The following is a 22,747-nucleotide window of genomic DNA, read 5'->3' as shown; positions in this document are numbered from 1 at the left end:
AACTAATAAGAAAATTTTCCATTAGATGCAATAAGCATATGTCTAAAGCCTCGAAATCCAATGGTGTCAAAATGTCATAAGTGTCAAAAATTTACTTCTGATTACATATAAATGTAATATGAAGATCGCCCGAGACTTTCACCTGGCATTTCTGATATTATATGAAAATTGATAATTTTAGGTCGAAATTCGGACTTGACGAGACGAATAATTCTTTCACACCCGTCATTCAGCGTCTACAATATTATTTATGATAATAATCTTTCATTTTTGATCTACATATTGAATTAACTTGCACACATAATTTGTAAACATAGCAATCACAATATTACATAAAGCAATTTCATGTTTTTAATTTAAGCGAACAACTATATAAGTAAATCACGGCAAAAGAGGAAATAATCACAATCATTGCCAATTATTATCGTGGTAATTAATTCATGTAATCTTGTAAAGTCAACTAATCGTAACATCACTACGGTAATTTCATGCTTCTACTACAATAAAACAATCACATAATTAACTGAAAGCAAAGATCGCGGTTAAAGAAAATAATCATGATCGTTGCCAATTACTACGTATATAAATCATATGTCAGTAATCATATACATGAATATATCAATCAACTCATATATTTCAAAAAAATCTCTAGAAAATCTATTAGATATTAGCAGTATTTGTTGAAATATATACGACTGATATTACCATGCGATAATATGCGATATATATGAAATTTTTTTGATGCTACAATCACATGCGATTTTTACCGACACGGAATATTGTATCTATATGATCACACGAAGTTTATTTGACGAAACTGTCGCACATTTACACCAAATGCTATAGTTGACCTGAAGTTCACTTGATAAAATTGTTGCATATTCGACGATTGTACTATTGTATTAATGCAATATAATGTATTTAATGGTGAATTTTTCATTAGGTATAACATAATAATAGGATATTAATTAAAATAATTTCTAATCTTTGGACAAACTACAAGTTCTTTAATGAATTGCCGATTGAGCTTATGACTCCAAATCTCAATGCTCGATGCACTGTCAAAAACAATTAACGAAACGATACGATCATAAACATCCACGGTATACCGATATATTCCGAAGATCGCTTGTTCAGATCAATTGGCACTCCCGACAAAGACTAAACTCACTAAATTTTTAATGGATAAAATCCACCGTTAATTGTACGATATCTCGCATTGTTTTTAAACCGATATTCCGCAGAAACTGTCGTAGCATCTCGAGAGGACACGGGAAGTTGAAATATTTCGAAATTGAGATGACGAGAATTTGAAATACACAAGCGATTAGAATTCGTAAATAATGATAAATGATGCTAGTCGATATTTGATATAAAGATTTATAAATAAATACATAAAATTTAAATATAGAAAATGCCTCGAGCCTCAAGCTTCACAAATTGGTATTTATACATTCTATATAAATATTTTCGTAACAATACGAGGAAAACATTTATGGAAAACAAGTTGCATATAAATTTATATTCTTTCTCTTAATCTTATCACAATATCAACATCTCAAAATATTTACTCTTACAAGTAGAGAAAATGTAGAATAGTATATTAACATATGTATTTATGGTTAAAAACATGGATACATTTGCGAACTAGCTTCGATTTGCTTGCCGAGTTTGACCGTTTATGTTTCACACGCACATCGTACGGTTCGCTATGAGCTTTTAATGATCCGGGCGCTAATTGCTTATTGTTTTCTCCGGGAAGTGAACTCGCAGCTGCATGTTCTGACCTCAAGAACTCGATTTATTCAAGCAAGAAAACACGCGTTACACATTTATAGAAAAATATTCTTTTTTATCTCTAGAGAATAGCAAGGGATATTTTGCCAACACTGGTTTTATTCAACAGTACAGTATACAACTTTATTCTGTCGTACTTACAATAAAATCGTGTACAAACAGATTAAAGAATAAGGAAACGTGGATCTCTCCGCACGTGCTGCCACATCTTCATGCCGCATGAAAATTGTTCACCACCTCCCATACTTTATACTCTTCTTTTTAAACAAATTCTTTGTCGAAAAAGTTTTATATCATCCACAAAAATAGCTAACGCGAGAATGTGTTGTAGCAAATTTTACTACCATTTTACGAATATTACACGCTCGCTCATAATTCGCGATACATCTGTGCATGATTTTATTAATATAAAACGGATGTATTACCTTTTAATCATTATATATTGTTTTAATTGTGGCACTTAACATTTTGTCGTATTGCATATGTGACATATTTACAATAGTTTTTTTTCAACAATAGTTAATGGATTAAAACTTTAAATACATGAACACGGATGTTCATAAACTATTTGCGTTCTATAAATTGTAAATTTTCAACATGTGTCATGTATCAAATCAATTAATGAACACATTCAGTAATTTATATATATAAATAATATATAAAATATAGAATTGTCTTTACATGATTTATATGATAAATGCATTGCATTTGTAACAAAGAATATTATTATATTCAAATAAATGCTAAAGTTACATATGATGAGAGATTAAGACTAAAATCATGTACATATTTTATCTATTATCGTTATACACAGAAAATCCGAGGAAACTGATCAATATATCATTCTGAAAACAGCAAATTTACACAGCAAATTTAATTCAATATTTCTACTCAGTAATATATTGTTATATTTTTGATTTTGGGATATTCATAATTACATTATTAATAAAATAAATATAATAAACTACAATTTAAACAATTATTCTTTAAAATTTTAGTTTTAATTATGCAAATAAATTTCACTTATAGTTTGTAACTTGATTGTTAGTTTTAATATCCGACAATAAAAAATTAATATATTTGTTTTCACCTGCTTTTAAAATGATGATATAAAAAATCAAACATTAATTTTATCATGCTAAATACAGTGTCACAATATTCCGTTCGCGAAAAAAATCTAATTTTTTCATAATTTTATTATGGAAAAAACATCTATTAAAAAAAAAAAACGTTACACAATGAATATATCATTATAAGTAGAAATAAAAAAAGCCGTAGATAGTGTGTATTAAAACGAGAAATCCGGTCCGGAAGTCCATAGATCTTTTAATTAAATTAACAAGATTATTTAACACATGAGTTGTATTTTTAACAAAATAATACGCCCAGATTATTAAAGTCAGCAAAGAATCGATATGGCATTGTAAATCCTAATATTACATGACTGTCTGACTGCACGCGTAAAGCGTAGTCCTCGATTCCCTCTGGATTTGCAAATTGCATAACCACATCATTTTTAACCGATGATTAAGCCACAACCTAATCTAAACTGTTGCTTGCTGTGATTGATCATACCACTAAGCGCGAATGAGAATGGCAATGGTTGTAATCTTTTTTCTAAGACTGCTCCTACCGTCCAAGTTGTATCTACACTACCTGCAATATACGATGAAACAAATAGATTAAAAAATCAAATAAAATTATAACATTTCTCATCAAGATAATATCTTGAAGACAAACCTTTAAACACTAAATCTGCTTTAGGTAAATCAACTTGATAAGCGATTGTTGCTGTCGATTCCTGCATTCGCGCATTTATTTCTAACTCTACACCCACTTGTAACTGTTGACTAGCTTTTTGATGGAAACAAAGGTGGCAAGCGGATGGACCTTGGAGAGAAATTATATTTAAAAAACAAAGAAATCATACAAGTTTATTGAAAAAAAGAAAAAAAAATAATAATTACTTACTAATGCTACCACTGAATGTAGAATCACCATTTGTATATCTTCCTGCAACAGATAATAATGCAATTTGTCCTCCTGGTAAGCCAGGTCCACGTTGATATGCGAGTTCACCACCCAATGCAAGCGATGGTGTCAAACTTTGAAGATAATGTAAAACGAGAACACCTGAAACATATTTATGAATAAACATAATTAATACATGTTTTACACATACATACATACACACAAATGTAAGTAATTTTTTATATTTTTATATCATCTTACCAGAACAATTAAGAATATCTGGATTGCCTAGGGTTAGTGAACAAGTATAAGCATCTCCTCGATAATCAGCAGTCATTTGTACAGCAGTAAATTTACTTCTTTGCACTTGTGCTGCTAATTTTCCTTTGAGCCTTGAACCAAGCTGATGAAGAATATTGGCATTAAGATTTCCACTTGGATCAATATCACCTAATAATACAGGATATGCTTCTGTAGGTGAAATTTGCTTCGTACCAACATAAGTCGCACCAAATCTAAAAAAAAAAAATAATATAGGTTTACAAACAAATTGTTATAAAAACAAATTGTAAAATTATAAAAGCAGATATTTTCAGGTATACTAATTTACCTGTAACCAGATTGTACTACAGAACTCATGTTAATAGTATGTGAAATGTGAAAATGATTGCTCAATCCTTTATTGACTACCAATTTGGCTCCTTCAAAATTTATAGGAAATATATCTGAAAAATATAAAAGCTAAAAATCAATTTTTATATAATATAAATTATAATATAAGAATTATAATTTATTAACAAAATAGCTAGAAACTTATTAACAAAATAGCAAAACAAGCAAATGGCTTAAAAAATATAGATATAAAAAAACATAAATTATAATAAAACATAATAAATATACCAAGACCAAACTATCTAAGAAGGAAAGCTATCCAAGAAGGAAAAATCACATATTAATGATTCATTATCAAGGAAATAATCTAGCAAAAAATTTTCTGTGATAAAATGAAAAAACGCGAGAATCGATTCAAAAAGAGCACAAGAAGCATCCGTGACTCGTGACGTGCGTTTTGACGAAGTACCTTTACACTTCTTGTGCAAATCCTCGATGGTGCCCGGATTCTCAATCTGGGCTGATGTTTCAGCAGACGCATAGACATCCGTGGACGGATCCGGTTTCCCTAAATTCGGCATTAATCCAGGACCCGGTGGCGAAGGAGGTGGTGGTGGAGGAGGTGCGGAGGTGGCCATCACGTTTCCCATTATTACGGATTTGTTAGCACAAGATTGTTAAATCTGTTACCCGTCGAGGATCTCTTTTCGATCACTTTTTCGACCGGACGCGCCGTGCCGATCACTTCAACGTTTCTTTACGCGATAAATATGAGCCGGACTTGGTCTCTCGGGTTATATAGCGCAGCGTGTCTTACCGTAGGTCGCCATTTGTAAAATGGTAACCAGAAACTCTTCTACGAATATGCTCGACACGCGAGTTATATGGCGCAGGGATACCAATACAGAAATATCTGCTAGAATTATTTAAATTGGAAATAGATCATAAATGTAATAAACGATGTAATAAACGATTATCTATCACCGATGCGAAGAAAATCGATCAAGGAAATAAAAAGAGCATTCGTATAATTTTGGATAAATGTTTAGTTTAGGTGCCCACCTCCGATTTTGATAAAAATAGGCTTATTCGACGCGTTTTTGCACAAAATGAAAGAATCTGGCAAAAAAGTGTCGCTCTGTCCCGCGAATCGTTAAAGTTTGCGTTATTCAGGGTTAGAAAACCTATCGTACCAGTTACGATCAATGTAACACTACTAAATGCTTCGAAGCATTTGATTGTCCAATCAAAACAAAGAATTTTACTAATTCACCAATCAAAAAATGCTTCAAGCATTTGTAGTAAGCTCTTGATCGTACGTACCAACGAAATGTATCGACATGGGCATGCGCTGTGATCACATGCGCATGCGTTTCAATCGCTCTGCATTAGAGCGGTTTTTTAAATTTTTATGAAATTGCATAATTATAAATTTTGTTTTAAAACAAGGTCTATAATTGTTCGATTCCACATGAGTTTACAACTTTCCACAAAAGTAAATTTCCACAAGAGTTTTGCAAAATCCAAAAGGCAGACAGATAATAACATGATTTAAAAAAAAAATGACTGTAGGCTGTATTGTGTAAAAAAGAATACACAATATTACAAGAAATATGTTTATCCTGTCCGAAAAATTCGGCAAAACTCATTCATTATTGAAACATAGAGTTTAAAAAGAATGACCAACAAAAACCGATCCATTACTTCTACAGTCACTCCATTCACCCATACTCCTTTGCTGGAGGATGTCGTTTTTATTTTAAACCATTAATTTTTCCAATAAACGCACAGAATCTTGACTCGGAGATCGTGATCGATCCACACACGTTCAAGCAGAATGAACAGCATCCATTGTTATACATTAATAAAAAATGGTTTGTCAACCTGTCCTCCATTCCTGTGCATTCACTAACATACAGAGTCTCTTACAATTGGATGACAATTTTAGTTTTCCTATTAATAATAGGGAAAAACTGACCACAGATTCATAAAAAATATCGAGAGCAACCTTATGAAACTCCCTATATCACAAATGACCATTAGAAACCGCCAGTTATCATTATTAACAATCTACCTAATTATTCGATCCCTAAATGTGAAGTTAACACACACTTAAAAGATCTCGTTTCTACTACTAGAAATTTCTTACAACATAACAACAATCTCATTGTCACCCGTGCGGATAAGGGAAACATTACTGTAGCTTTGGACAAAGATGTGTATTTCAGAAAAATTGAAGAACTTTTAAATGATAATAACACTTATTCTGTCGTTAAAAAAGACAAACAACAAAAAAGTTCACTTCTTGCCTGCGAGATTTATTAAAGAGGTGGAAGGATTCCAAGTTCATTTCAGCCTCTATCTACAGACATTTACTGTATAGCGATGAGATTTTACCGAGAGCTTACAAACTTCCTAAGATCCGTAAATCCAATTGTCCTTTTCGACTCATTGTTTTTTCCCTTAACAGCCCTTTGTATAATTTAGTCACTTTCATCCATTGCATCATGCTCAAAAACTTTCCTGTTACACATAGCTACATCAATAATAATTTCAAATTGGTCAAAAGACTTTCTGACATACACATTGACAATGACTCTTCTTTGGTTTCCTTAAGCCAGCGGCACACAATGCTTTTTTTTCTGCTGGTTTGCTAGCTGGATTCGCGTGTTTGTTGAGCTCTTGTCTTCGATTGGTATATTTTTTTAAATCTAAAAGAATATACCAATCAAAGATAAGAGCTCAGCAAGCACGCAAATTCAGCTAGCAAACCAGCAGGAAAAAAAGCATCGTGTGCTGCTGGCTTTAGATGTCATTTCGCTGTTTACCAATGTGCCAATTGCGTTGGCCATTGAAAGTGTCTCTGCTAGATGGGATTACATTTCTGATAATTGTTCCATTTTCAAATTCGAATTTATCACGATAGTCAGATTCATATTAAACTCTACTTATTTCACCTTCAACGGAGTATTTTATCAACAGACATTTGGCACGCTCATGGGATCCCCCCTCTCACCCATCATTGCAGACATAGTACTGCAAGACTTGGAAACTAAAGTTCTCAAATCCTTATCTTTCACCCCTCCATTTTTCGTTAGGTATGTGGATGACATTGCTTTGGCAGCTCCCTCTGATCTTCTCAATCATATTTTGAACATTTTTAATTCCTTCCACCCTCGTTTACAATTCACAATGGAAATCGATGTGAGACATAGGCTCAATTTCCTAGACGTTACCATAATCTTAGCCGATAATCAGTTGACTTTCGACTGATACCATAAATCAACGTTCTCGGGGAGATATTTACATTTCCTCTCTAACCACCTTCTATGCCAAAAAAGAGGCACAGCCATTGGCTTAATTGATAGAGTTATTTTATTATCACACCCGACTTTCTACCGGAAAAACTTAAATTTTGTGGTTGAGATTTTACTGGACAATGGCTATCCACTAGATTTCGTATTTCAGGTCCGTATTTCAGGACACGAAGGTCTTAAGTTGCTTTTCCATAAGATCAATTCCAATTCTGACAACACTGAGCATTTTGAAGAACTGGAGAGAGTTTCGTTCTTTACCATACCGTACGCTCCTGCAATTTCGGAACAATTTAAGAACATTACTAAAGACTTAAATGTCAAACTAGCATATCGCAGTCTCAATAAATTGAATAATTTTATTAAAGTTCACAAAGATTCTCGTGCTCCATCTATTCACATTAATGTTGTCTATAAAATCAATTGCGATAATTGTGACGCGTCATACGTAGGACAGACTAAAAGACAATTACATACTAGGATCTCTGAACACAAGAACCATATTCGGAAGAATACGAATAATCACTCCGTGATCACTGATCACAGGCTAGCATACAACCACGATTTCAATTGAGAGAATGTTGAGATTTTAGACGGAGAGCTACATTTGAGAGACACAAGAGAGACACAAACGACTAATCTCTGAAATTTTACACATTAAAAGATAAAAGAACAGTATCAATTTGCAGACTGATACTGAGTGCCTCCCGGAAGTATATGTGACTGCAATAGAAAAGCTCTCCAAAATTTGATTTGACGTTATTTTATTTTTATTTTTATTTTCATACGGTTTTGTGTTTTACATGTTTTATGTTTCACACTCTTTATATATTTTTTTAACTTATTACTCCTTTATTTTCCTATTGTGGATACATGTATTTTATCTGCAACGACTTTATTTTGATCTAATTTTAGTGCAACAATGCACTCATAACCAAATTTTGCTCTCGGTTGTTTTCGTTTTTATCATTTTTATTATGTATATTAATCTATTTCCATAAATATATTATTATCTTTCGACCGTTTTTGTCAGCCTTTCCGAAATTGTTTGCGTTCGAATCTTGCTATCTCGGTTGACAACAATTACTTGTGTCACGGTATTGCGACCGCTTCATTTATCTGACCGCCTAAGTCCCGTTGCGCCCGAATGTGAATTTTCTATTCGCGTCGTCGGCTCTAAATTTATGTGGAAGTTATTTTAAAAAATTTTTTTATATATCTGCGCATTCTCTCACATCGTCTCGTATATGAACTACGCCACGTCATTTACAGGCGTATAAATGCATCATAACATCATGCTCTGTACAATCTGGGATTTCTCAACTTTCGACCATGTAATCGAGCAGGTCATCCTAACAACTACTATAACTGTTCTTGAAGATGCATCGTATTTTGAGAGACGATCGGCGTTATGAATTTCGATGTTTGCTGCTACATTGATTATGAATTTGCGATTCGTTCACCGTCTAAGTAGATTTATTTGTATTTTTATCTCTTGTGCTGAGGAAGGCTGAAAGATCAGCCGAAACGTCCGCTTTATGTTACTTTGATTATGTTACATTGATTATTATTAAATTTTACGCGCTCTTTGTACTGCGCTGTGCTCTCATTATACATTATTCTTATATTCTTTTATCGGGAGCCTTATCTTATATTCAATTATATTCAATTTCATTCATTATTGTTATGAATGAAATTGAATATAGTTGAAAAGAACCAGAAGTTTCGAAATATTAGAGGGACTACCGATGGCGTTTGGCGAAACTAGACTAAAATCTATATTTCGGTCAATTACATGATTTTTAAATATTTAATTACAATTATCTGGATGACTCACAAACGTTTTTAATGACACTTCATAATTCTTCATACAAAATACAAACGACTCCATACAAAATCATTGTTTTATCATTTATCTCCGGCTAATTAATCCAGCCAAATCCATAGTGAAAAAAAAATAATTAATTACAATTGACTGAATGACTCACAAATCTTTTCAATTGCACTTCAAAATTCTTCAAACAAAATACAAACGATTTAAGGGGATGCTAAACTAACGAGCGAAAACGATGAAAACGTTTACACATGTTATCTACATACATAGATATATTTATGTATACATATACTCATCATACATTTCTGTACACACATAATACACATATGAACAAATTTTCAGGCACACTAATCTTTTATATCACGTTTTCAAGCCTAATCGTAAAAACTCTACATTGTTCCTGCATGTAATTCGCACTTCCTACCGGTCTCATTTTGTATAAATAGGTTATCAAATTTTTATATTCGCAAATATTCGCAAATATTGTCGACAGCTCTTGATTTCATATTGGACTAAGAGTCGGTAAAAAAGATCGAAATTTCTTAAATTTTTTTCGTTCTCAGTATAAAGTCGACCGGTATGACTTATAGAGGTATATTTTAATTGTATTACGTATATTTTAATTGTGGAAAAGAATTTTTAAATCTACAAATGTAATTAGGAAATTAGCATGCCGGAAAATTAATCGATTTGGTCGATAAAATAGAACAGACTTTAGGATCCCCTTAGTATCGGTCCACAATAGGTGATTTAAGCTTTAAGAAGTAAGAAATTGACCAATTATAATCGAATATAAAAAGAATAATCGACTATGATTGATCAATTTCTTACGGCTTAAAGATTAAATACTTATTGTGGACCGATACTAAGTGTCGGTCCACAATAGGTGATTTAAGCTTTAAGACGTAAGAAATTGACCAATTATAATCGAATATGAAAAGAATAATCGACTATGATTAGTCAAGTTCTTACGACTTAAAGATTAAATACTTATTGTGGACCGACACTAACATAGATCCTTGCCTTTAGATCTTCGTTGAATGGAAGTGTAGAAACCAATCATAATAAAGAAATCACTGATCTGCTTTCTTTGCTGAACGCAGCCATAGTAATTCCTCAACCGGATCTTTTTTCCGGTCAAGTGTATGCGAATGAATTCGGGCCCTATTGGTCGGAATCTCAGCTGTTGCGTTCATGACGTTGCTCGTATTTACTTCGATGTAAAATGTACTTAAGGTTACAAAATCATGCGTGCATTATTGCGATCTCGTCAAGTTTACTAAAGTACAGGGCTGCGTTCCGATTCTCCACCCGAGTGAACTTGCTGCATTGGAGTGAAAGAGATACAAGAGTGAGATAAAGAGAGAAAGAAAGCATCCAGGTGAGGATCCGAATGCAGCCCTGAAGTGGGATATTAGTGTATGAGCGAGTAGCATGTAACAGTATAGTATCGTGATTCATGCAGATTCGAAAAAATAGATGAACCTAGCCCATAATCGACGCATTATCGAACGAAGTTTTAAAATATTGTATGCTACGAAGAGAACAGACATATTTAAAAAGGAACTTTTGACTGACTCCATCGACTGTCATAATATTGGAACATAAGTACGTATTGCATATCTCGATTTTACACAGTGATGTGAACATTATATATATATATATATATGTACATATGGTGTGTGTGTGTGTGTGTGTGTGTGTGTCATATGATATATATATATATATATATATATATATATCGCACATGATGCATCGAAAGTGATAGTTTTATCAGCTACACGTTCCGATTTATATTGCAATTCGATATATTTTTAAACATTTTCACAGAGTATTATAATTTTTAATTGGAATTAGTAAAATTTGAGAAATATAACGAAAACGTATATGTATTACTAATTCAATTCAAGAATCATTCAACCATGTATAAATATTTTTTCAAAAAAATCCGATACGATATTTCATACTATTAAGTTGATTGCAACATTTTTTGAATTTCTAGAAAACCATATATGGATTGCTGTTTTACCAATCAATATGATAACTCGACACAAAATGCAGAGACATTTCCAAATGTCTCTAGTCCAGAAATGTTTGATAGTGATACCGAAAGTGATATAGATAATAAAAATGTTAATACATTAGCTGATGATAATACATTGGCAATGATTCTCCCTCGTGAACTCACTCAGGCTGAATTGATTGCAAAATCAGATAGTTACATGTTGGCTAGAATTAATAAGTTTTTAAGTGGCGTCCCACCTCCGCCAAGACATACAACGTGTCAAAGCGATTGCTCGGATTTTCTACAACATATTTATGAAAATCGTCAATTGTTCTACATTGAATACCCATTAACTAATGGAAGTTTAGATTCTATGGGAAATGTCAAGCAGATGATTATAGAAGCTAGCGATAGGAATGCTTCTTATCAATGTATAAAAGGTACTTCTAGAAATTTGACAAATGTTTTTGATGTCTGTAATTTGCCAGCTAATAGTACGGAAGGCACAAAACTTGGCCTAAATAACAGCAGTAATGATAACTTGAACAAACAACATACTGTTCCTAAGGAGACACAAAGTTCAGTTAATACAATCAAAGAAACAGTCAAGATTGCACCAATTATAGATAATTTAAATATATCTCATGAGCAGTCTCCTCTTCTTTATCATACAATTGATGAAAAAAAGGCTAAGACTTTAATGTGGCCTCAGGCTTATTATCACAAGTTCCATGGCATACAGTGAGTTCATATAGGACATATTTTTAATTTATTGCAAAGCCTGTGATTCTACATACTTAAAATTATTTTTGAAATTTCAGTTATAACAGAAGCAAAACTGTAGAGGAATTTGAGAATTTGACAGTTAAATTATGTGAAAGGTATATAGGAGCTGAAACACAATCTACTTGTAATATATGGTTTTCGAAGCAGCCACCAGGAAGTGCAAGAAAACGAAGTTTATTGGCAAAACGCGGAAATGGTCAAAGTCCGGACAAAAGATTGACGCATTTAACCAGAAGACGAAGAACTTTTTGTAGCGCTAATTTGCAAGGATTGGGTCTCTCTAATAAAAGGCAGTTAATGATACCAATTAAGTATGTATCCTATAAAAAATATTATAGTATTTTGTATAAAATAATTTTCTAATTCTTTTTTGTATAAAATATAGAAAACTTACATATAAAAAAGGGAAAAGTCCAAGAGGTAAATGTTTACGAGGTAAAAGTCCAAGAGGGAAGAGTCCTCGAGGTAAAAGCCCAAGAAGTTCAGCAAAAAAGAAGGTGGTTCGGAGATTAATGTTAGATGAATCAAGTCCATGTAAATCCAAATTAGAAACTTCGAAACGTGCGTTATTTCAAAGTCCTCCGTCAGATCATGCAGGTCCTAGCAAATTATTAGGCACAAATAGTACAGATACTCAAAAAATCAAACGCGTTTTATTTTCAACACCGAAAAAGAACGAATTTGAAAATATGAAACAAACACTTTTAAAAGAAGAAAGCAGAAAAAGAAAGTGCGAGGAAGAATTGCAAGGACCACGATTGAAATGGGTAAAAAGTTTATCGTTTGATTGTACGCATGAATTAAAGAATACCTCGAAGATTGCATGGGATAGATTTTCTTCGAGCAGTATTCTTTCGAAGAACGATACATCTTTTAATCAAGGAAAAACCGAGCTAAGCGATACTCATAAAAAGGTTTATATTGTTAAATTTGCACTTTGCTCTTTCACGCGCGCTCTTTACTATACATTTTAATAAATAATAATGTAAATTTTCTCATGCTTATTTTCAGAAATTACTTTGGGCAGTCGCGGAAGCTTTACGAAGCAAAGGCATTGGCATGAATCATCCGAAATTTAAACAATATGCTGCAAACTTAGCACGTACAATTAAAAAATTTATGCCTGATCTTGAAAATAGGAATATTCCGCGGAAACCTGGAAGTACAAGCGATCGCATGTTGAAACTGGCCAAGCATCATGTACTGTTTCTTATCGATACTAGGCCAATAGATTGACAGTACTCATTAGTACAATTAGTAAAATTCAGAAGAATTGCATACACAAAAGATTTGCATCTTAGCGAACAAGGCGTTGTTAAAATGACCAAATATATGGGTGCTTATACTTTTAGTTGACATGTATTTACACATACTGACTTTTATATAATTTAATAACATAAGAAAAAAAAAATATATCACGGTAATGAGGTTTAAAATTAAAAAATAGGATTGTATGTGTACCATATGAGCGCGCGCACGCGCATACACGCACATACGTATACACAATACACAGGGTATTTAAACATTTTTTTATCATATAAATAAAAGTGTGTTTTTTGATAAGCATAGTTTATTAGCTTTAAAATAGTTATATTTCACAACTTATAAATAATAAAAGGCGTTCTCCTGAAGTAAAACGCAACCTGCAATAACTTTACGAGTTAATGCACATATACATACATCAATTGTATCTAACATACATTTGTATTTAAGACAGCGAAGGACAAGTAAAAAAATAAAGACTAATCACGCCATAATCGCCATATTTCATTTTCATTCCGAGTTTCCATGACCAACCCTAGCGATAACTTCATCTAGAATTTTCGCAAGTTCTTTATTTTCTTTAGTTTTTTGCTCCACAAGTTCAGCAAGCGAATTGCTCTTAAGTTCTGCTTTCCTTATCAACGCATGCAACTTCACTGTTTCCGCCTCGTTCTGCTTTCGTATTGCGTCTAATTCTAGATTAGCACTAAAATATAATTATATTAATATTTATCTCTTCGAAAATATACGATACATATAAACATGTAATACTATACATTAAATATACGTACTTTTCTAATTGAGCCATGGCGTGTTCCTTAAGTTGATCATATCGCGTTTCCAATGTTTTTATGGTTTCTACATTCTCCTGGATACTTTCTTTCAGTACAGCTTCGTTACTTTTATACACCGACACAACTCCTTTAAGTCTCTCATATTTCTGGTGCACGTCGTTAAACGCCGCTTCCGTATTAGTTAGATGGCGATTCGCAGTTTGCAGTTCTTCTTGCAATTTTGCCTTGTCTTGTTCAAAGCTTGTGCGATCCCTTTCTCGCTCTGTGAGTAATCTACTAATCGACTTTTCGTATTCTTCCACGACAACCCTATAAATCAATTATTTCTGTATTTTATTCATTCTAAATAAACCTCGTTATTTTCGTTAAGTTACCTACGTCATTTGGGTTTTGGTTTTTATTTCTTGCGATATTTGTGTCTGTAATTTATTAATTTTTTCTTGAAAGACTGCTTTTTGCCTTTCTAATTCTGCTTCCTTTTTGTCGTATTCTTTTTTCTGTTTCTCTAATTCTTCCTCCAATTGTAGTACCGTCGTTCTTACAAGTTCGAGTTCTTTACTCATCTCTACTTGATCGATAAGTGGTGCATCAGATTTAGGCTCTTCTACTGGTTGCTCCTAAATAAAATTTGTTCTTAATATTTATATGATCGAGATTGATGTAAGAAATTGATGAATATTAATTAAATGATAATTAGATAATAATTATAAATAATAATTAGAAATATAGTTCATAGATTTTTACTTACATTTTTTTCTTGAGCTTCCTCTAACTTTTGCACCGTTGCATTGGGAAGCGGACTATAAAAAAGCAGCCTGTCTATAGCTGCTATGGCAGGATTACGTTTTGGTGTACCAACATCAGAAAGTGACGATTCGTTTTTATCATTTTTTTCTTCATTTATTGGTTGGACATTTCCTTGAGGCAACATGCTGGATCTTGATACTAATGGATCAAATTTAACATACAAGGATTCTGTTCTAAGACGGTCTGTATGTGTTGAATTACTTTGTGCTAACAAGAAATCAAACACAGAAGGATCTTGGAAAACTGAAAACAAAATAATTTTTGTTTAATAAATTTTAATAATTACTAAAAATTTTCAATACAATATTTACTTACTTTCAACTGTTGCACTGACAAACTGATCTGTTTCTTCCGTGAGCTCCGATGAAGGATTAAGTAACTCATTAGTAACTTTTTCTACTGTAGATTTTATTTCTTCAAAGCACGGCTGTTCGTTAATTAATGACAACGTAGTACTTTGACGCTGGGGCTTGAAATCTTCGTACTCTTCATCTATTGCAAAATTTATATCTATTTCTTGTAAAGTAAGTGTACGATTGAGATCTCCTTCGAAAGACGTCTCTTTTTTAACAGCGCTCGTTACAGTTGCATTTTCCACAATATTTTCTTCTTTTTTTATAATTACGGTTTCTGATTGCTTTTCTGTAATACAGGTCTTATTACGTGTGATAATTTCTTCTTCAGATAATTTTTGCGTTTCATTCAATACTATGGTATTTTTTATTTCTAAATTTTTTTCGTCGATATTTGTCTGCAAGTGTTCCTTAATTTCGGGTGTTTTTGGTTCTATAATACTGGTCTTTAATATTTCTGTGTTATTTTCTTTATTTGATACAATAAAATTATCTAATTGTGATAATTCCTGTTCCTTGACAATTTCGTTTTTCTCCGTTTGATCTGTTTGATCAGAATTATTTACAATTGTTTGTGATAATGTACACAATTTTTTATCGAAATCATCAGAGAAAGACAATGCTGTTGATATTTCTTGTTCTTGTAAATTCTGTACATTTGTCTCTTTCGTTTTATTATTAGTATCTTCTAATGGTGATGATATACTGGATATATTGGGCAACGAAATATCTGCATATTGCGCTAACGAAGATATGGACGGAACAGAAATTTCGATAGGACACAATTGTGGATCTTCTAGAGGTAATACTTCGGTGATGCAATCGTCTTTTATTGCTTGTTTTTCACTACGCACAATTATATTGAAAGTTGAATTATCAGACGAAATGATACTTGTTACATTCAATTGATTATTATTCACATTATTTGTTGGCAGTGAATCCTTTATAATGTTATTCGCAATGTTACACGTTTCAAGTTCATTCGCTATATTATCACTTTCCTGAAACAAAATATGTTTATCGCTCGATTCTTTCACTTGCGGTATGTCTTCTTCTAAAGGATATGAAATCACGAACTGTGAATCTTGAACGGAAGCTGCGTTATTAGACAGTTCCACAATACGTGTTTGATTCAAAGGCACGCACGTCTGATATAATTGAGAATCTGTCTTTATCAATTGCGTTTCATTTTCGGTGTTATCCGATAAATCTTCATTTAGGGAACAATCGCTCGTGGAAAGTGGTAGCTCATCTATGGCCGACGCAAAGGTTCGATCTTGACTGAGATCCTGACTATCACGTTCACTTCCCAGATGAATTTCGGCGCACGCGAGAATCAAATCTTCTACACCAGGTATGTTGGAGTTTACGTATGATGTGTTTCCGGAGTCCGCATCATCTGGAATTTCGGGTGTTGAATCGGGACATATACCGCTACTGCTTTTGGTGCTGAGAGTGCTACTGAGGCTGTGGAAACTACTGGCCGACGAAAGACTCTCCGGGACCAAGCAGAGATTCTCCGTGACCGATCCTACATCGGCAAATTCGCGAGCAAATTGAACCTTGACTTCATGCTCTGCTGTCTTCGGGACTGTCACGGGACTATCGGTGCCGTTCTGAAAATAGAAAAGCATATTAAGATTCCTCTTGAGAATCACAATATCTTTTTCCTTCTTTGAAGTGAAGCATCCATCGAATATATGGTCGACAATTTATGACAATTCTTTAATATACAGCAGAAATGTTTCCTGTATCTGCGAGCATCTCGTTATAAAAAAAAATTTTTTTTTTTTTATTTTTCTGATTTTTAAACTTTCTTGTCTTTAAGTCGCTAAGGAAAACTCGAAAGATAGAAATGCCTTCGAAGGCATATACGACGCAATATACCATCAACGTAGGCGAAGGAGACGTTTTTGGAATCGTGACACGATGTAGAAATTTATGGATATAATCCATGTTACGTCAATCGCAATCGATCTATAATCTGCGAAATATCAACGATCACTGACGACTTTGCAACTATGTCACTAAATGTCAGCTGACAGTCCGAGATCTGGCAATTTTCGTAAAAAGAAATTGCGCAATCACTTTGCGCCTCGCTCAGGCTAATTATAAGACATCGAGAGAGAAAGGCTTTAGTTGTGCCAGTTCCGCTCGCTTTTGCAAGACGACGGCAGTTACGGAAGTACCTACAACTACTCTACACCGAGCAGAGATGCTACAAATCATGAACATTTAATTTGTTATGTATATAATAATGTCGACAATAAAATGTGACAATTAAATACAAAACATGAAGTTCACAACAAGATCGGAAGACTAAGAATGTTTCCCTGAAAAAATTGTAATGGTGAATTCATTGCTGAATACACGTGCTAGAATTAATATTTATTCAATTATTACCTCTTTAGTTATTTTCATATATATAAATACTCTGTAAATTATAAGGTAAGCAGGAAGGATATTGCCATTTTATATGCCGTTTTATGGTGCGATGAAAGAGAAAGGAACATTCTCTGGAGAAATAACATTTTCAAACAATTTTATTTCATGCTATAATTAACCAATTCGATATTTGCGCTACCAGTAATATTTCTCGCATAGCGCGACTGAGACTTGAAAAAATATTAATTAAAACGTTACATTATTTTATTATGACGTGACATCATAAAGTTACCTTTGTAAGAAGAATTCCCATGACTTATCAAAGAATTTCCACTTTTGATTGTCACTAACGTACAACGTGGTCTCATATTTACACATGGGTTTAAAGAACCCCACGGTAAGATGGTTTCACCTCCTCTTCTTTGCTTTTATCCTTGACATGATTATTTTCTACCGAAGAAATATCGCGCACGAACAAGTTTGAAACTAACATAAATATTAATTACATTATGCCAAACATTATTTGTGCTTTTGACATAATAGTAGTATTCGACTCGTTTCTATTTCATTTCTCAATCGTAATCAATGTTTTTGCGCATCTCGCTTTCTCCTTTGAATAATATAAACTTTATTGTAATCATTGATAAAGTTTGACATGACTAATTATTATATGGTAATTGAAAAAAATATTTCGACTAGTATCGTTCGTTTTCAAGTGGAAGAGAATAGAGGATCATATCTCTAAACGAGACACAAAAGTAAGACACAAAATCTATTTATCTCAAAATAAGATCATCATTAAGGCATACACACAACTCTCTCTCTCTCTCTCTCTCTACACCATAAAACGACAAAGTATAATTACTACATGAAACAGTCTTTTCGTGAGTCTTTTACGATCCTTATTCGGCGCGCTCTTGACATCATCGAGCTTGCTGCAATGCAACCGATGGAATGACTCATTCTCATTTGATCGCGCTGACAGTGGCTTCATCGCTGTCTCGGGGTGTGTCTCTCTCATCCCTCTAAGATAAGCAACCCTTTCTGTAGCTCTTGACGCGTATTTCAACGCGCCACTTTACACTCTGATATAAGCGACGCTTCTAAACCTCTTTAGATAACTTCTTTATTTAATGCGATTTTTGTCGCATTTATATTATACTGTGTCGGATATTGACCTTTGGTATAAAAAAAAACATGTCAATCAATACACAAGCTTTATTAGATGATTATATTTATGATAACAATTTAATATAGAATTTTATTTAAAATTGCGGAAAATAAATTTGTATAATCTGCATAAAAAATGAATTAATAGAAGAAAGAATATATATTCTGTTAGAATATATATTTCTGTTAGAAGAGAGCAACCATTAACGAGAATGAAAAAATTAGGTAAGGAAAACAGTGTGACGGTAAGAAGTATAAATAATACAATGCAAAATAAAATGTAAGATAGAAACGATAGATAAAAAAAAGAGTGATTGATGGAACAATATACAAATGTCAACTCAAATTTTTCCTAATCAATCGAAAAACTCGACACCTATTTGACGTTCTGACATATTTCCGGGGTCGCGCACTGGAGTATACGATGCGATGACGTTGTTATCTGACGACTGTTGCAGGGAGGAGAAAGGAAGATGTTTCGTGAAAGAGCGGACCCAAAATTAGGGTCCGTGGCTGGAGGTCAACGGCAGATATCTCTCGTTGAAATTCTAATATTAGCCCGGCACGTTTCCTAGTCGATACTCCAGACATCCATCGCCACCACTACAGACATCCGTCACCACCACTACCGCCGTCATCGTCAAATCGACGCACTCGGTAGCACACGACGCATGTACGTGCATGTGCACGCGCGAGAAATCGTCGAAGAGGAAGAGAACTGGGGAAAGGATAAGACTATGCGGGAAAGCTGCCTCACCTTTTACAAACTAAATGGGAATCCTCGGCGTCAAGGAAAGCTTCACACGACGTCGTCGTCGCACATCGATTGGACTTTTGACAAAAATTGCACTGCGAGTAATATCGCCTCCACCATGCCACGATGATGCGTACTAATACTAACTGCACCGAGCCGTATCGTCCAACCGCGCACACGCCGTACGGACATTATGCCGCAAAGATCACCAACTATGGAAGTGGTGGGAACAGGACTCGAAGCCATCGAGCCGCGTAAGAGTCGAGCGAGAGCCGGCGTGGCGCTATCTGGAGCGATGGGAATATACTTGGTAATAGAGCGTCGAGAGATAAGACGAATATCAAGACGAATATCATCAAGAGAGAGAAAGAGAGAGACCATTGGAGCTGGAGTATCATTCTAGAGGAAACATCGAAGGATATCATCGATAGAAGTAACATTGAAACAATTGAATAATAATGAAAATACTTTCTTTTTACGTCGATATCAATACCTGTAATATATGTTGCATTAATATGTTTTGCGAATAGATAAATAATTATAACATCACGTTCATTCATGTATAATCCTGATGCAGAGAGATACATGGCGAGACAAAATATTGCTTTGCGTTGTAAATATATCGATCTATACCGTACAGAGACATATGTGAAAGTTTATCAGAAAAAAATGGAAAAATTTAACTCTGATAAAGAAATGGCTGAAATATTTGTGACAATTTACACTTATTCCTCTTGTAAGATTGCGTTTGAATCTACAACTCTTGGCAATTCTCAACAACTTTTCAGAAATCGTGAGCACAAATTCAAAGGTCAATTCTATCGAGCTATTATATTCCAGCTATTTTTGAAGAGAGCGTTGTATCTCTGTAAGAAAGCATATCTGTAAGAAAGCATCGGAAGATTTAACACTGAAGCTCAAAACTTATGCTCGAACAAATCCGCGTTTTTCTTGCACGTTAAAGAAATGTTCCCGCGTCGCGGGAAGTGAACTTATTTTTGTTTCAAGGTACTTCTGGAGATACGGAGTTTATTTATAGGAATACATTCTCCGGTCTGTCTGTCGTATAAACGGAGAAGGAAGCGTGAAGAAGAGAGGATGTAAAGAGAACATGAAAACGATAAGAGCAGGCTGTTGGCCGTCGTTGTTTTCAGAAGGCCATCATTTTATTATGAATTCCATGCAAAAGGAAAAAAATATTAAAACAATCCATCTGTCCAAGCTAAGTTTTAAATAACAAAACAGAAGAAAGCAACATGGAGAAAGCAATTACTCGGCAAACTCGATCTTAGGATTATTAAATTTTTATATAGATGCGGAATTGCTTATATCGCAGACTGTGTGCCGTTATTTTTAATGCACGATGCAGCATATATATATATATATATATATATATATACATATATATAAATTCAATAAGATAAAAATTGCTTCTAAGATCAAATTTGCCGAGAAATTGCTCTCTTCATTCTGTTCTGTTATTTGAAATTAAGCTCGGCATATTACAAATAAAAAAAAAATAAAAGATAAAAGATACTTGATAAGTTTGTTAACAGTACCTTTCTTCGAGAAGGATGAATTGGTGAAGAATTATGAAGAGTCGCGGTTATTTCTTTCAGTACAATTCTTGTGCCTTCGCGAACAGATCCTCTTGGACTTGACATTCTCGGGCTTTTCCTTTCTCTTTTTTTCTTTGTTTTTCTTTCTCTTCGATATATGTCAAATATATTTTGATCTTTCTCCTGGTACAAAATATCGTAGATAATGCGGATAATTTTAATCAAACATAAATTTGAAAAGATATGTATATAGAATTATCGGAATATTTTTAAAACGTTTTGTTCGATATATTTTTTTCAATGATATACAATATAGATGAGATATGTAAATATATGGATCATTTTTAAGATTTCTTTCGGTCAATCAAGAAGATCGATTTTATCACCTTTTTTAAGTAAAAATTAATTTTTTATAAGACTTGAAAAAAATCATAATTTCACGAATATTAAGACAATGTTTTACAAATTTCGTTGGTAGAATTAAGAAACCTTTCTCATCTCTCTCCTCATCGTTCTTTTAAATCAATTCTTTGTGAATATTGCGATGAATCCATGCAAGAAAGAAAGTTCGACAAGAACTTACTCACACACTCTCTCGAGACCGTCGAAACTTGACACTCTCACTGTATAGGTCTGCTTTGTGAACAATGGGAATCCACGCAGAGGCGTGTTTACTCTCACAGCTCTATCACTCGGAACGTTCTGTCACCAGCACTGATATTAAAAATTGGAATCCGATAAACACCTCGCGACCGACGCAAATTCCTAATGAACATACGTTCGACACACCACGGTTCGACCGACCGCACGAGCGAGCGAGCAAATTCGTTGTGCGATTCACGATCGTTTGACTAACGGCTGCGAGCCGTTTGATCAACTTGAATGCGAATGCAACCGCCAATCAAAATGCGCCGTTGCGTTTAAGCGCGCGACACCGCGGCGCTACTCGAGAGTTTCCGTTCCGATTGGTAAAGCAGTATTATCGAATGTATCGCATCGATCGATACTAATCGATCATGATTTAATTTGAAATCAAGTCAGCGGATCATTCCCGCCAATTGCGCATCTGCGTCGCACTGACATCGATCGGTAGCCAGTTTGTGTGTGCTACACACGTAATTCTTTCTCCTTTCTTATTCTTGGAGTATATAGTCTTATTTAAAATAAACAAGACTATAAAACAATAAAATATACAATGATATAAAAACTGACTAGTTCAATTAGATAATTGCTACATTTGTACAAAAAGTTGTTTAAACACACTTGAAACGCGCGATTAAAATGTGAAGTCTTGAATTTTCTTTATCTTACAATTTTGTCATTCATCGCTATGATACAAAATG

At 33.7% G+C, this 22,747-nt stretch overlaps 3 protein-coding genes, 1 long non-coding RNA gene and 1 pseudogene across 10 annotated transcripts; 3 read left to right on the top strand and 2 right to left on the bottom strand.

The window, feature by feature from the left end:
* Positions 1-1,876: 1,876 nt before the first annotated feature.
* LOC105424292 (Translocase of outer membrane 40) lies at positions 1,877-5,238 on the bottom strand. Of its 2 annotated transcripts, none has more exons than XM_089072072.1 (6): positions 4,850-5,238; positions 4,379-4,509; positions 4,030-4,283; positions 3,769-3,930; positions 3,538-3,687; positions 1,877-3,453 (listed from the first exon to the last, which is right to left on the bottom strand). In XM_089072072.1, the coding sequence occupies exons 1-6, from the start codon at positions 4,925-4,927 to the stop codon at positions 3,314-3,316; spliced, it is 915 nt and encodes a 304-aa protein (XP_088928198.1). In that variant the 5' UTR covers positions 4,928-5,238; the 3' UTR covers positions 1,877-3,313. The 2 variants fall into 2 exon arrangements, with proteins under 2 accessions (XP_088928198.1, XP_011632744.1); XM_011634442.3 differs by having other exon boundaries at positions 4,379-4,493; positions 4,850-5,236.
* A 2,117-nt stretch (positions 5,239-7,355) lies between these two features.
* LOC148937544 (uncharacterized) lies at positions 7,356-9,826 on the top strand (annotated as a pseudogene).
* An 837-nt stretch (positions 9,827-10,663) lies between these two features.
* Positions 10,664-14,076, top strand: mi (cyclin E-interacting protein minus). 3 transcript variants are annotated; one of them, XM_089072040.1, is made up of 6 exons: positions 10,669-10,909; positions 10,994-11,136; positions 11,531-12,274; positions 12,355-12,630; positions 12,705-13,233; positions 13,331-14,076. In XM_089072040.1, exons 3-6 carry the CDS (start codon positions 11,541-11,543, stop codon positions 13,553-13,555), a joined length of 1,764 nt encoding a protein of 587 aa, XP_088928166.1. In that variant the 5' UTR covers positions 10,669-10,909; positions 10,994-11,136; positions 11,531-11,540; the 3' UTR covers positions 13,556-14,076. The 3 variants fall into 3 exon arrangements, with proteins under 3 accessions (XP_088928167.1, XP_088928166.1, XP_088928165.1); XM_089072041.1 differs by having other exon boundaries at positions 10,664-11,136; positions 12,705-13,086; XM_089072039.1 differs by having other exon boundaries at positions 10,669-11,136.
* On the bottom strand, positions 13,687-22,263 carry tacc (transforming acidic coiled-coil protein). Of its 4 annotated transcripts, none has more exons than XM_011634435.3 (7): positions 21,988-22,263; positions 21,405-21,587; positions 15,499-17,152; positions 15,125-15,426; positions 14,755-14,993; positions 14,374-14,685; positions 13,687-14,288 (listed from the first exon to the last, which is right to left on the bottom strand). In XM_011634435.3, the coding sequence occupies exons 2-7, from the start codon at positions 21,507-21,509 to the stop codon at positions 14,093-14,095; spliced, it is 2,808 nt and encodes a 935-aa protein (XP_011632737.2). In that variant the 5' UTR covers positions 21,510-21,587; positions 21,988-22,263; the 3' UTR covers positions 13,687-14,092. The 4 variants fall into 4 exon arrangements, with proteins under 4 accessions (XP_011632737.2, XP_011632738.2, XP_011632740.2 ...); XM_011634436.3 differs by having other exon boundaries at positions 21,992-22,263; XM_011634438.3 differs by lacking the exons at positions 21,405-21,587; positions 21,988-22,263 and adding exons at positions 18,214-19,099; positions 19,468-19,670.
* LOC148937543 (uncharacterized) lies at positions 19,837-21,736 on the top strand. The gene is made up of 2 exons (XR_016138200.1): positions 19,837-20,638; positions 20,854-21,736. It is a non-coding gene; the product is annotated as an uncharacterized LOC148937543 (long non-coding RNA).
* Positions 22,264-22,747: the final 484 nt, after the last annotated feature.

The sequence above is a fragment of the Pogonomyrmex barbatus genome, unplaced genomic scaffold, assembly GCF_055798465.1.
Source record: "Pogonomyrmex barbatus isolate J1 unplaced genomic scaffold, ASM5579846v1 scaffold13, whole genome shotgun sequence".
In the NCBI taxonomy this organism is placed as follows: domain Eukaryota; kingdom Metazoa; phylum Arthropoda; class Insecta; order Hymenoptera; family Formicidae; genus Pogonomyrmex; species Pogonomyrmex barbatus.
The sequence above is the reverse complement of the archived record's forward strand: the minus strand, read 5'-3'. Positions and strand labels throughout refer to the sequence as shown.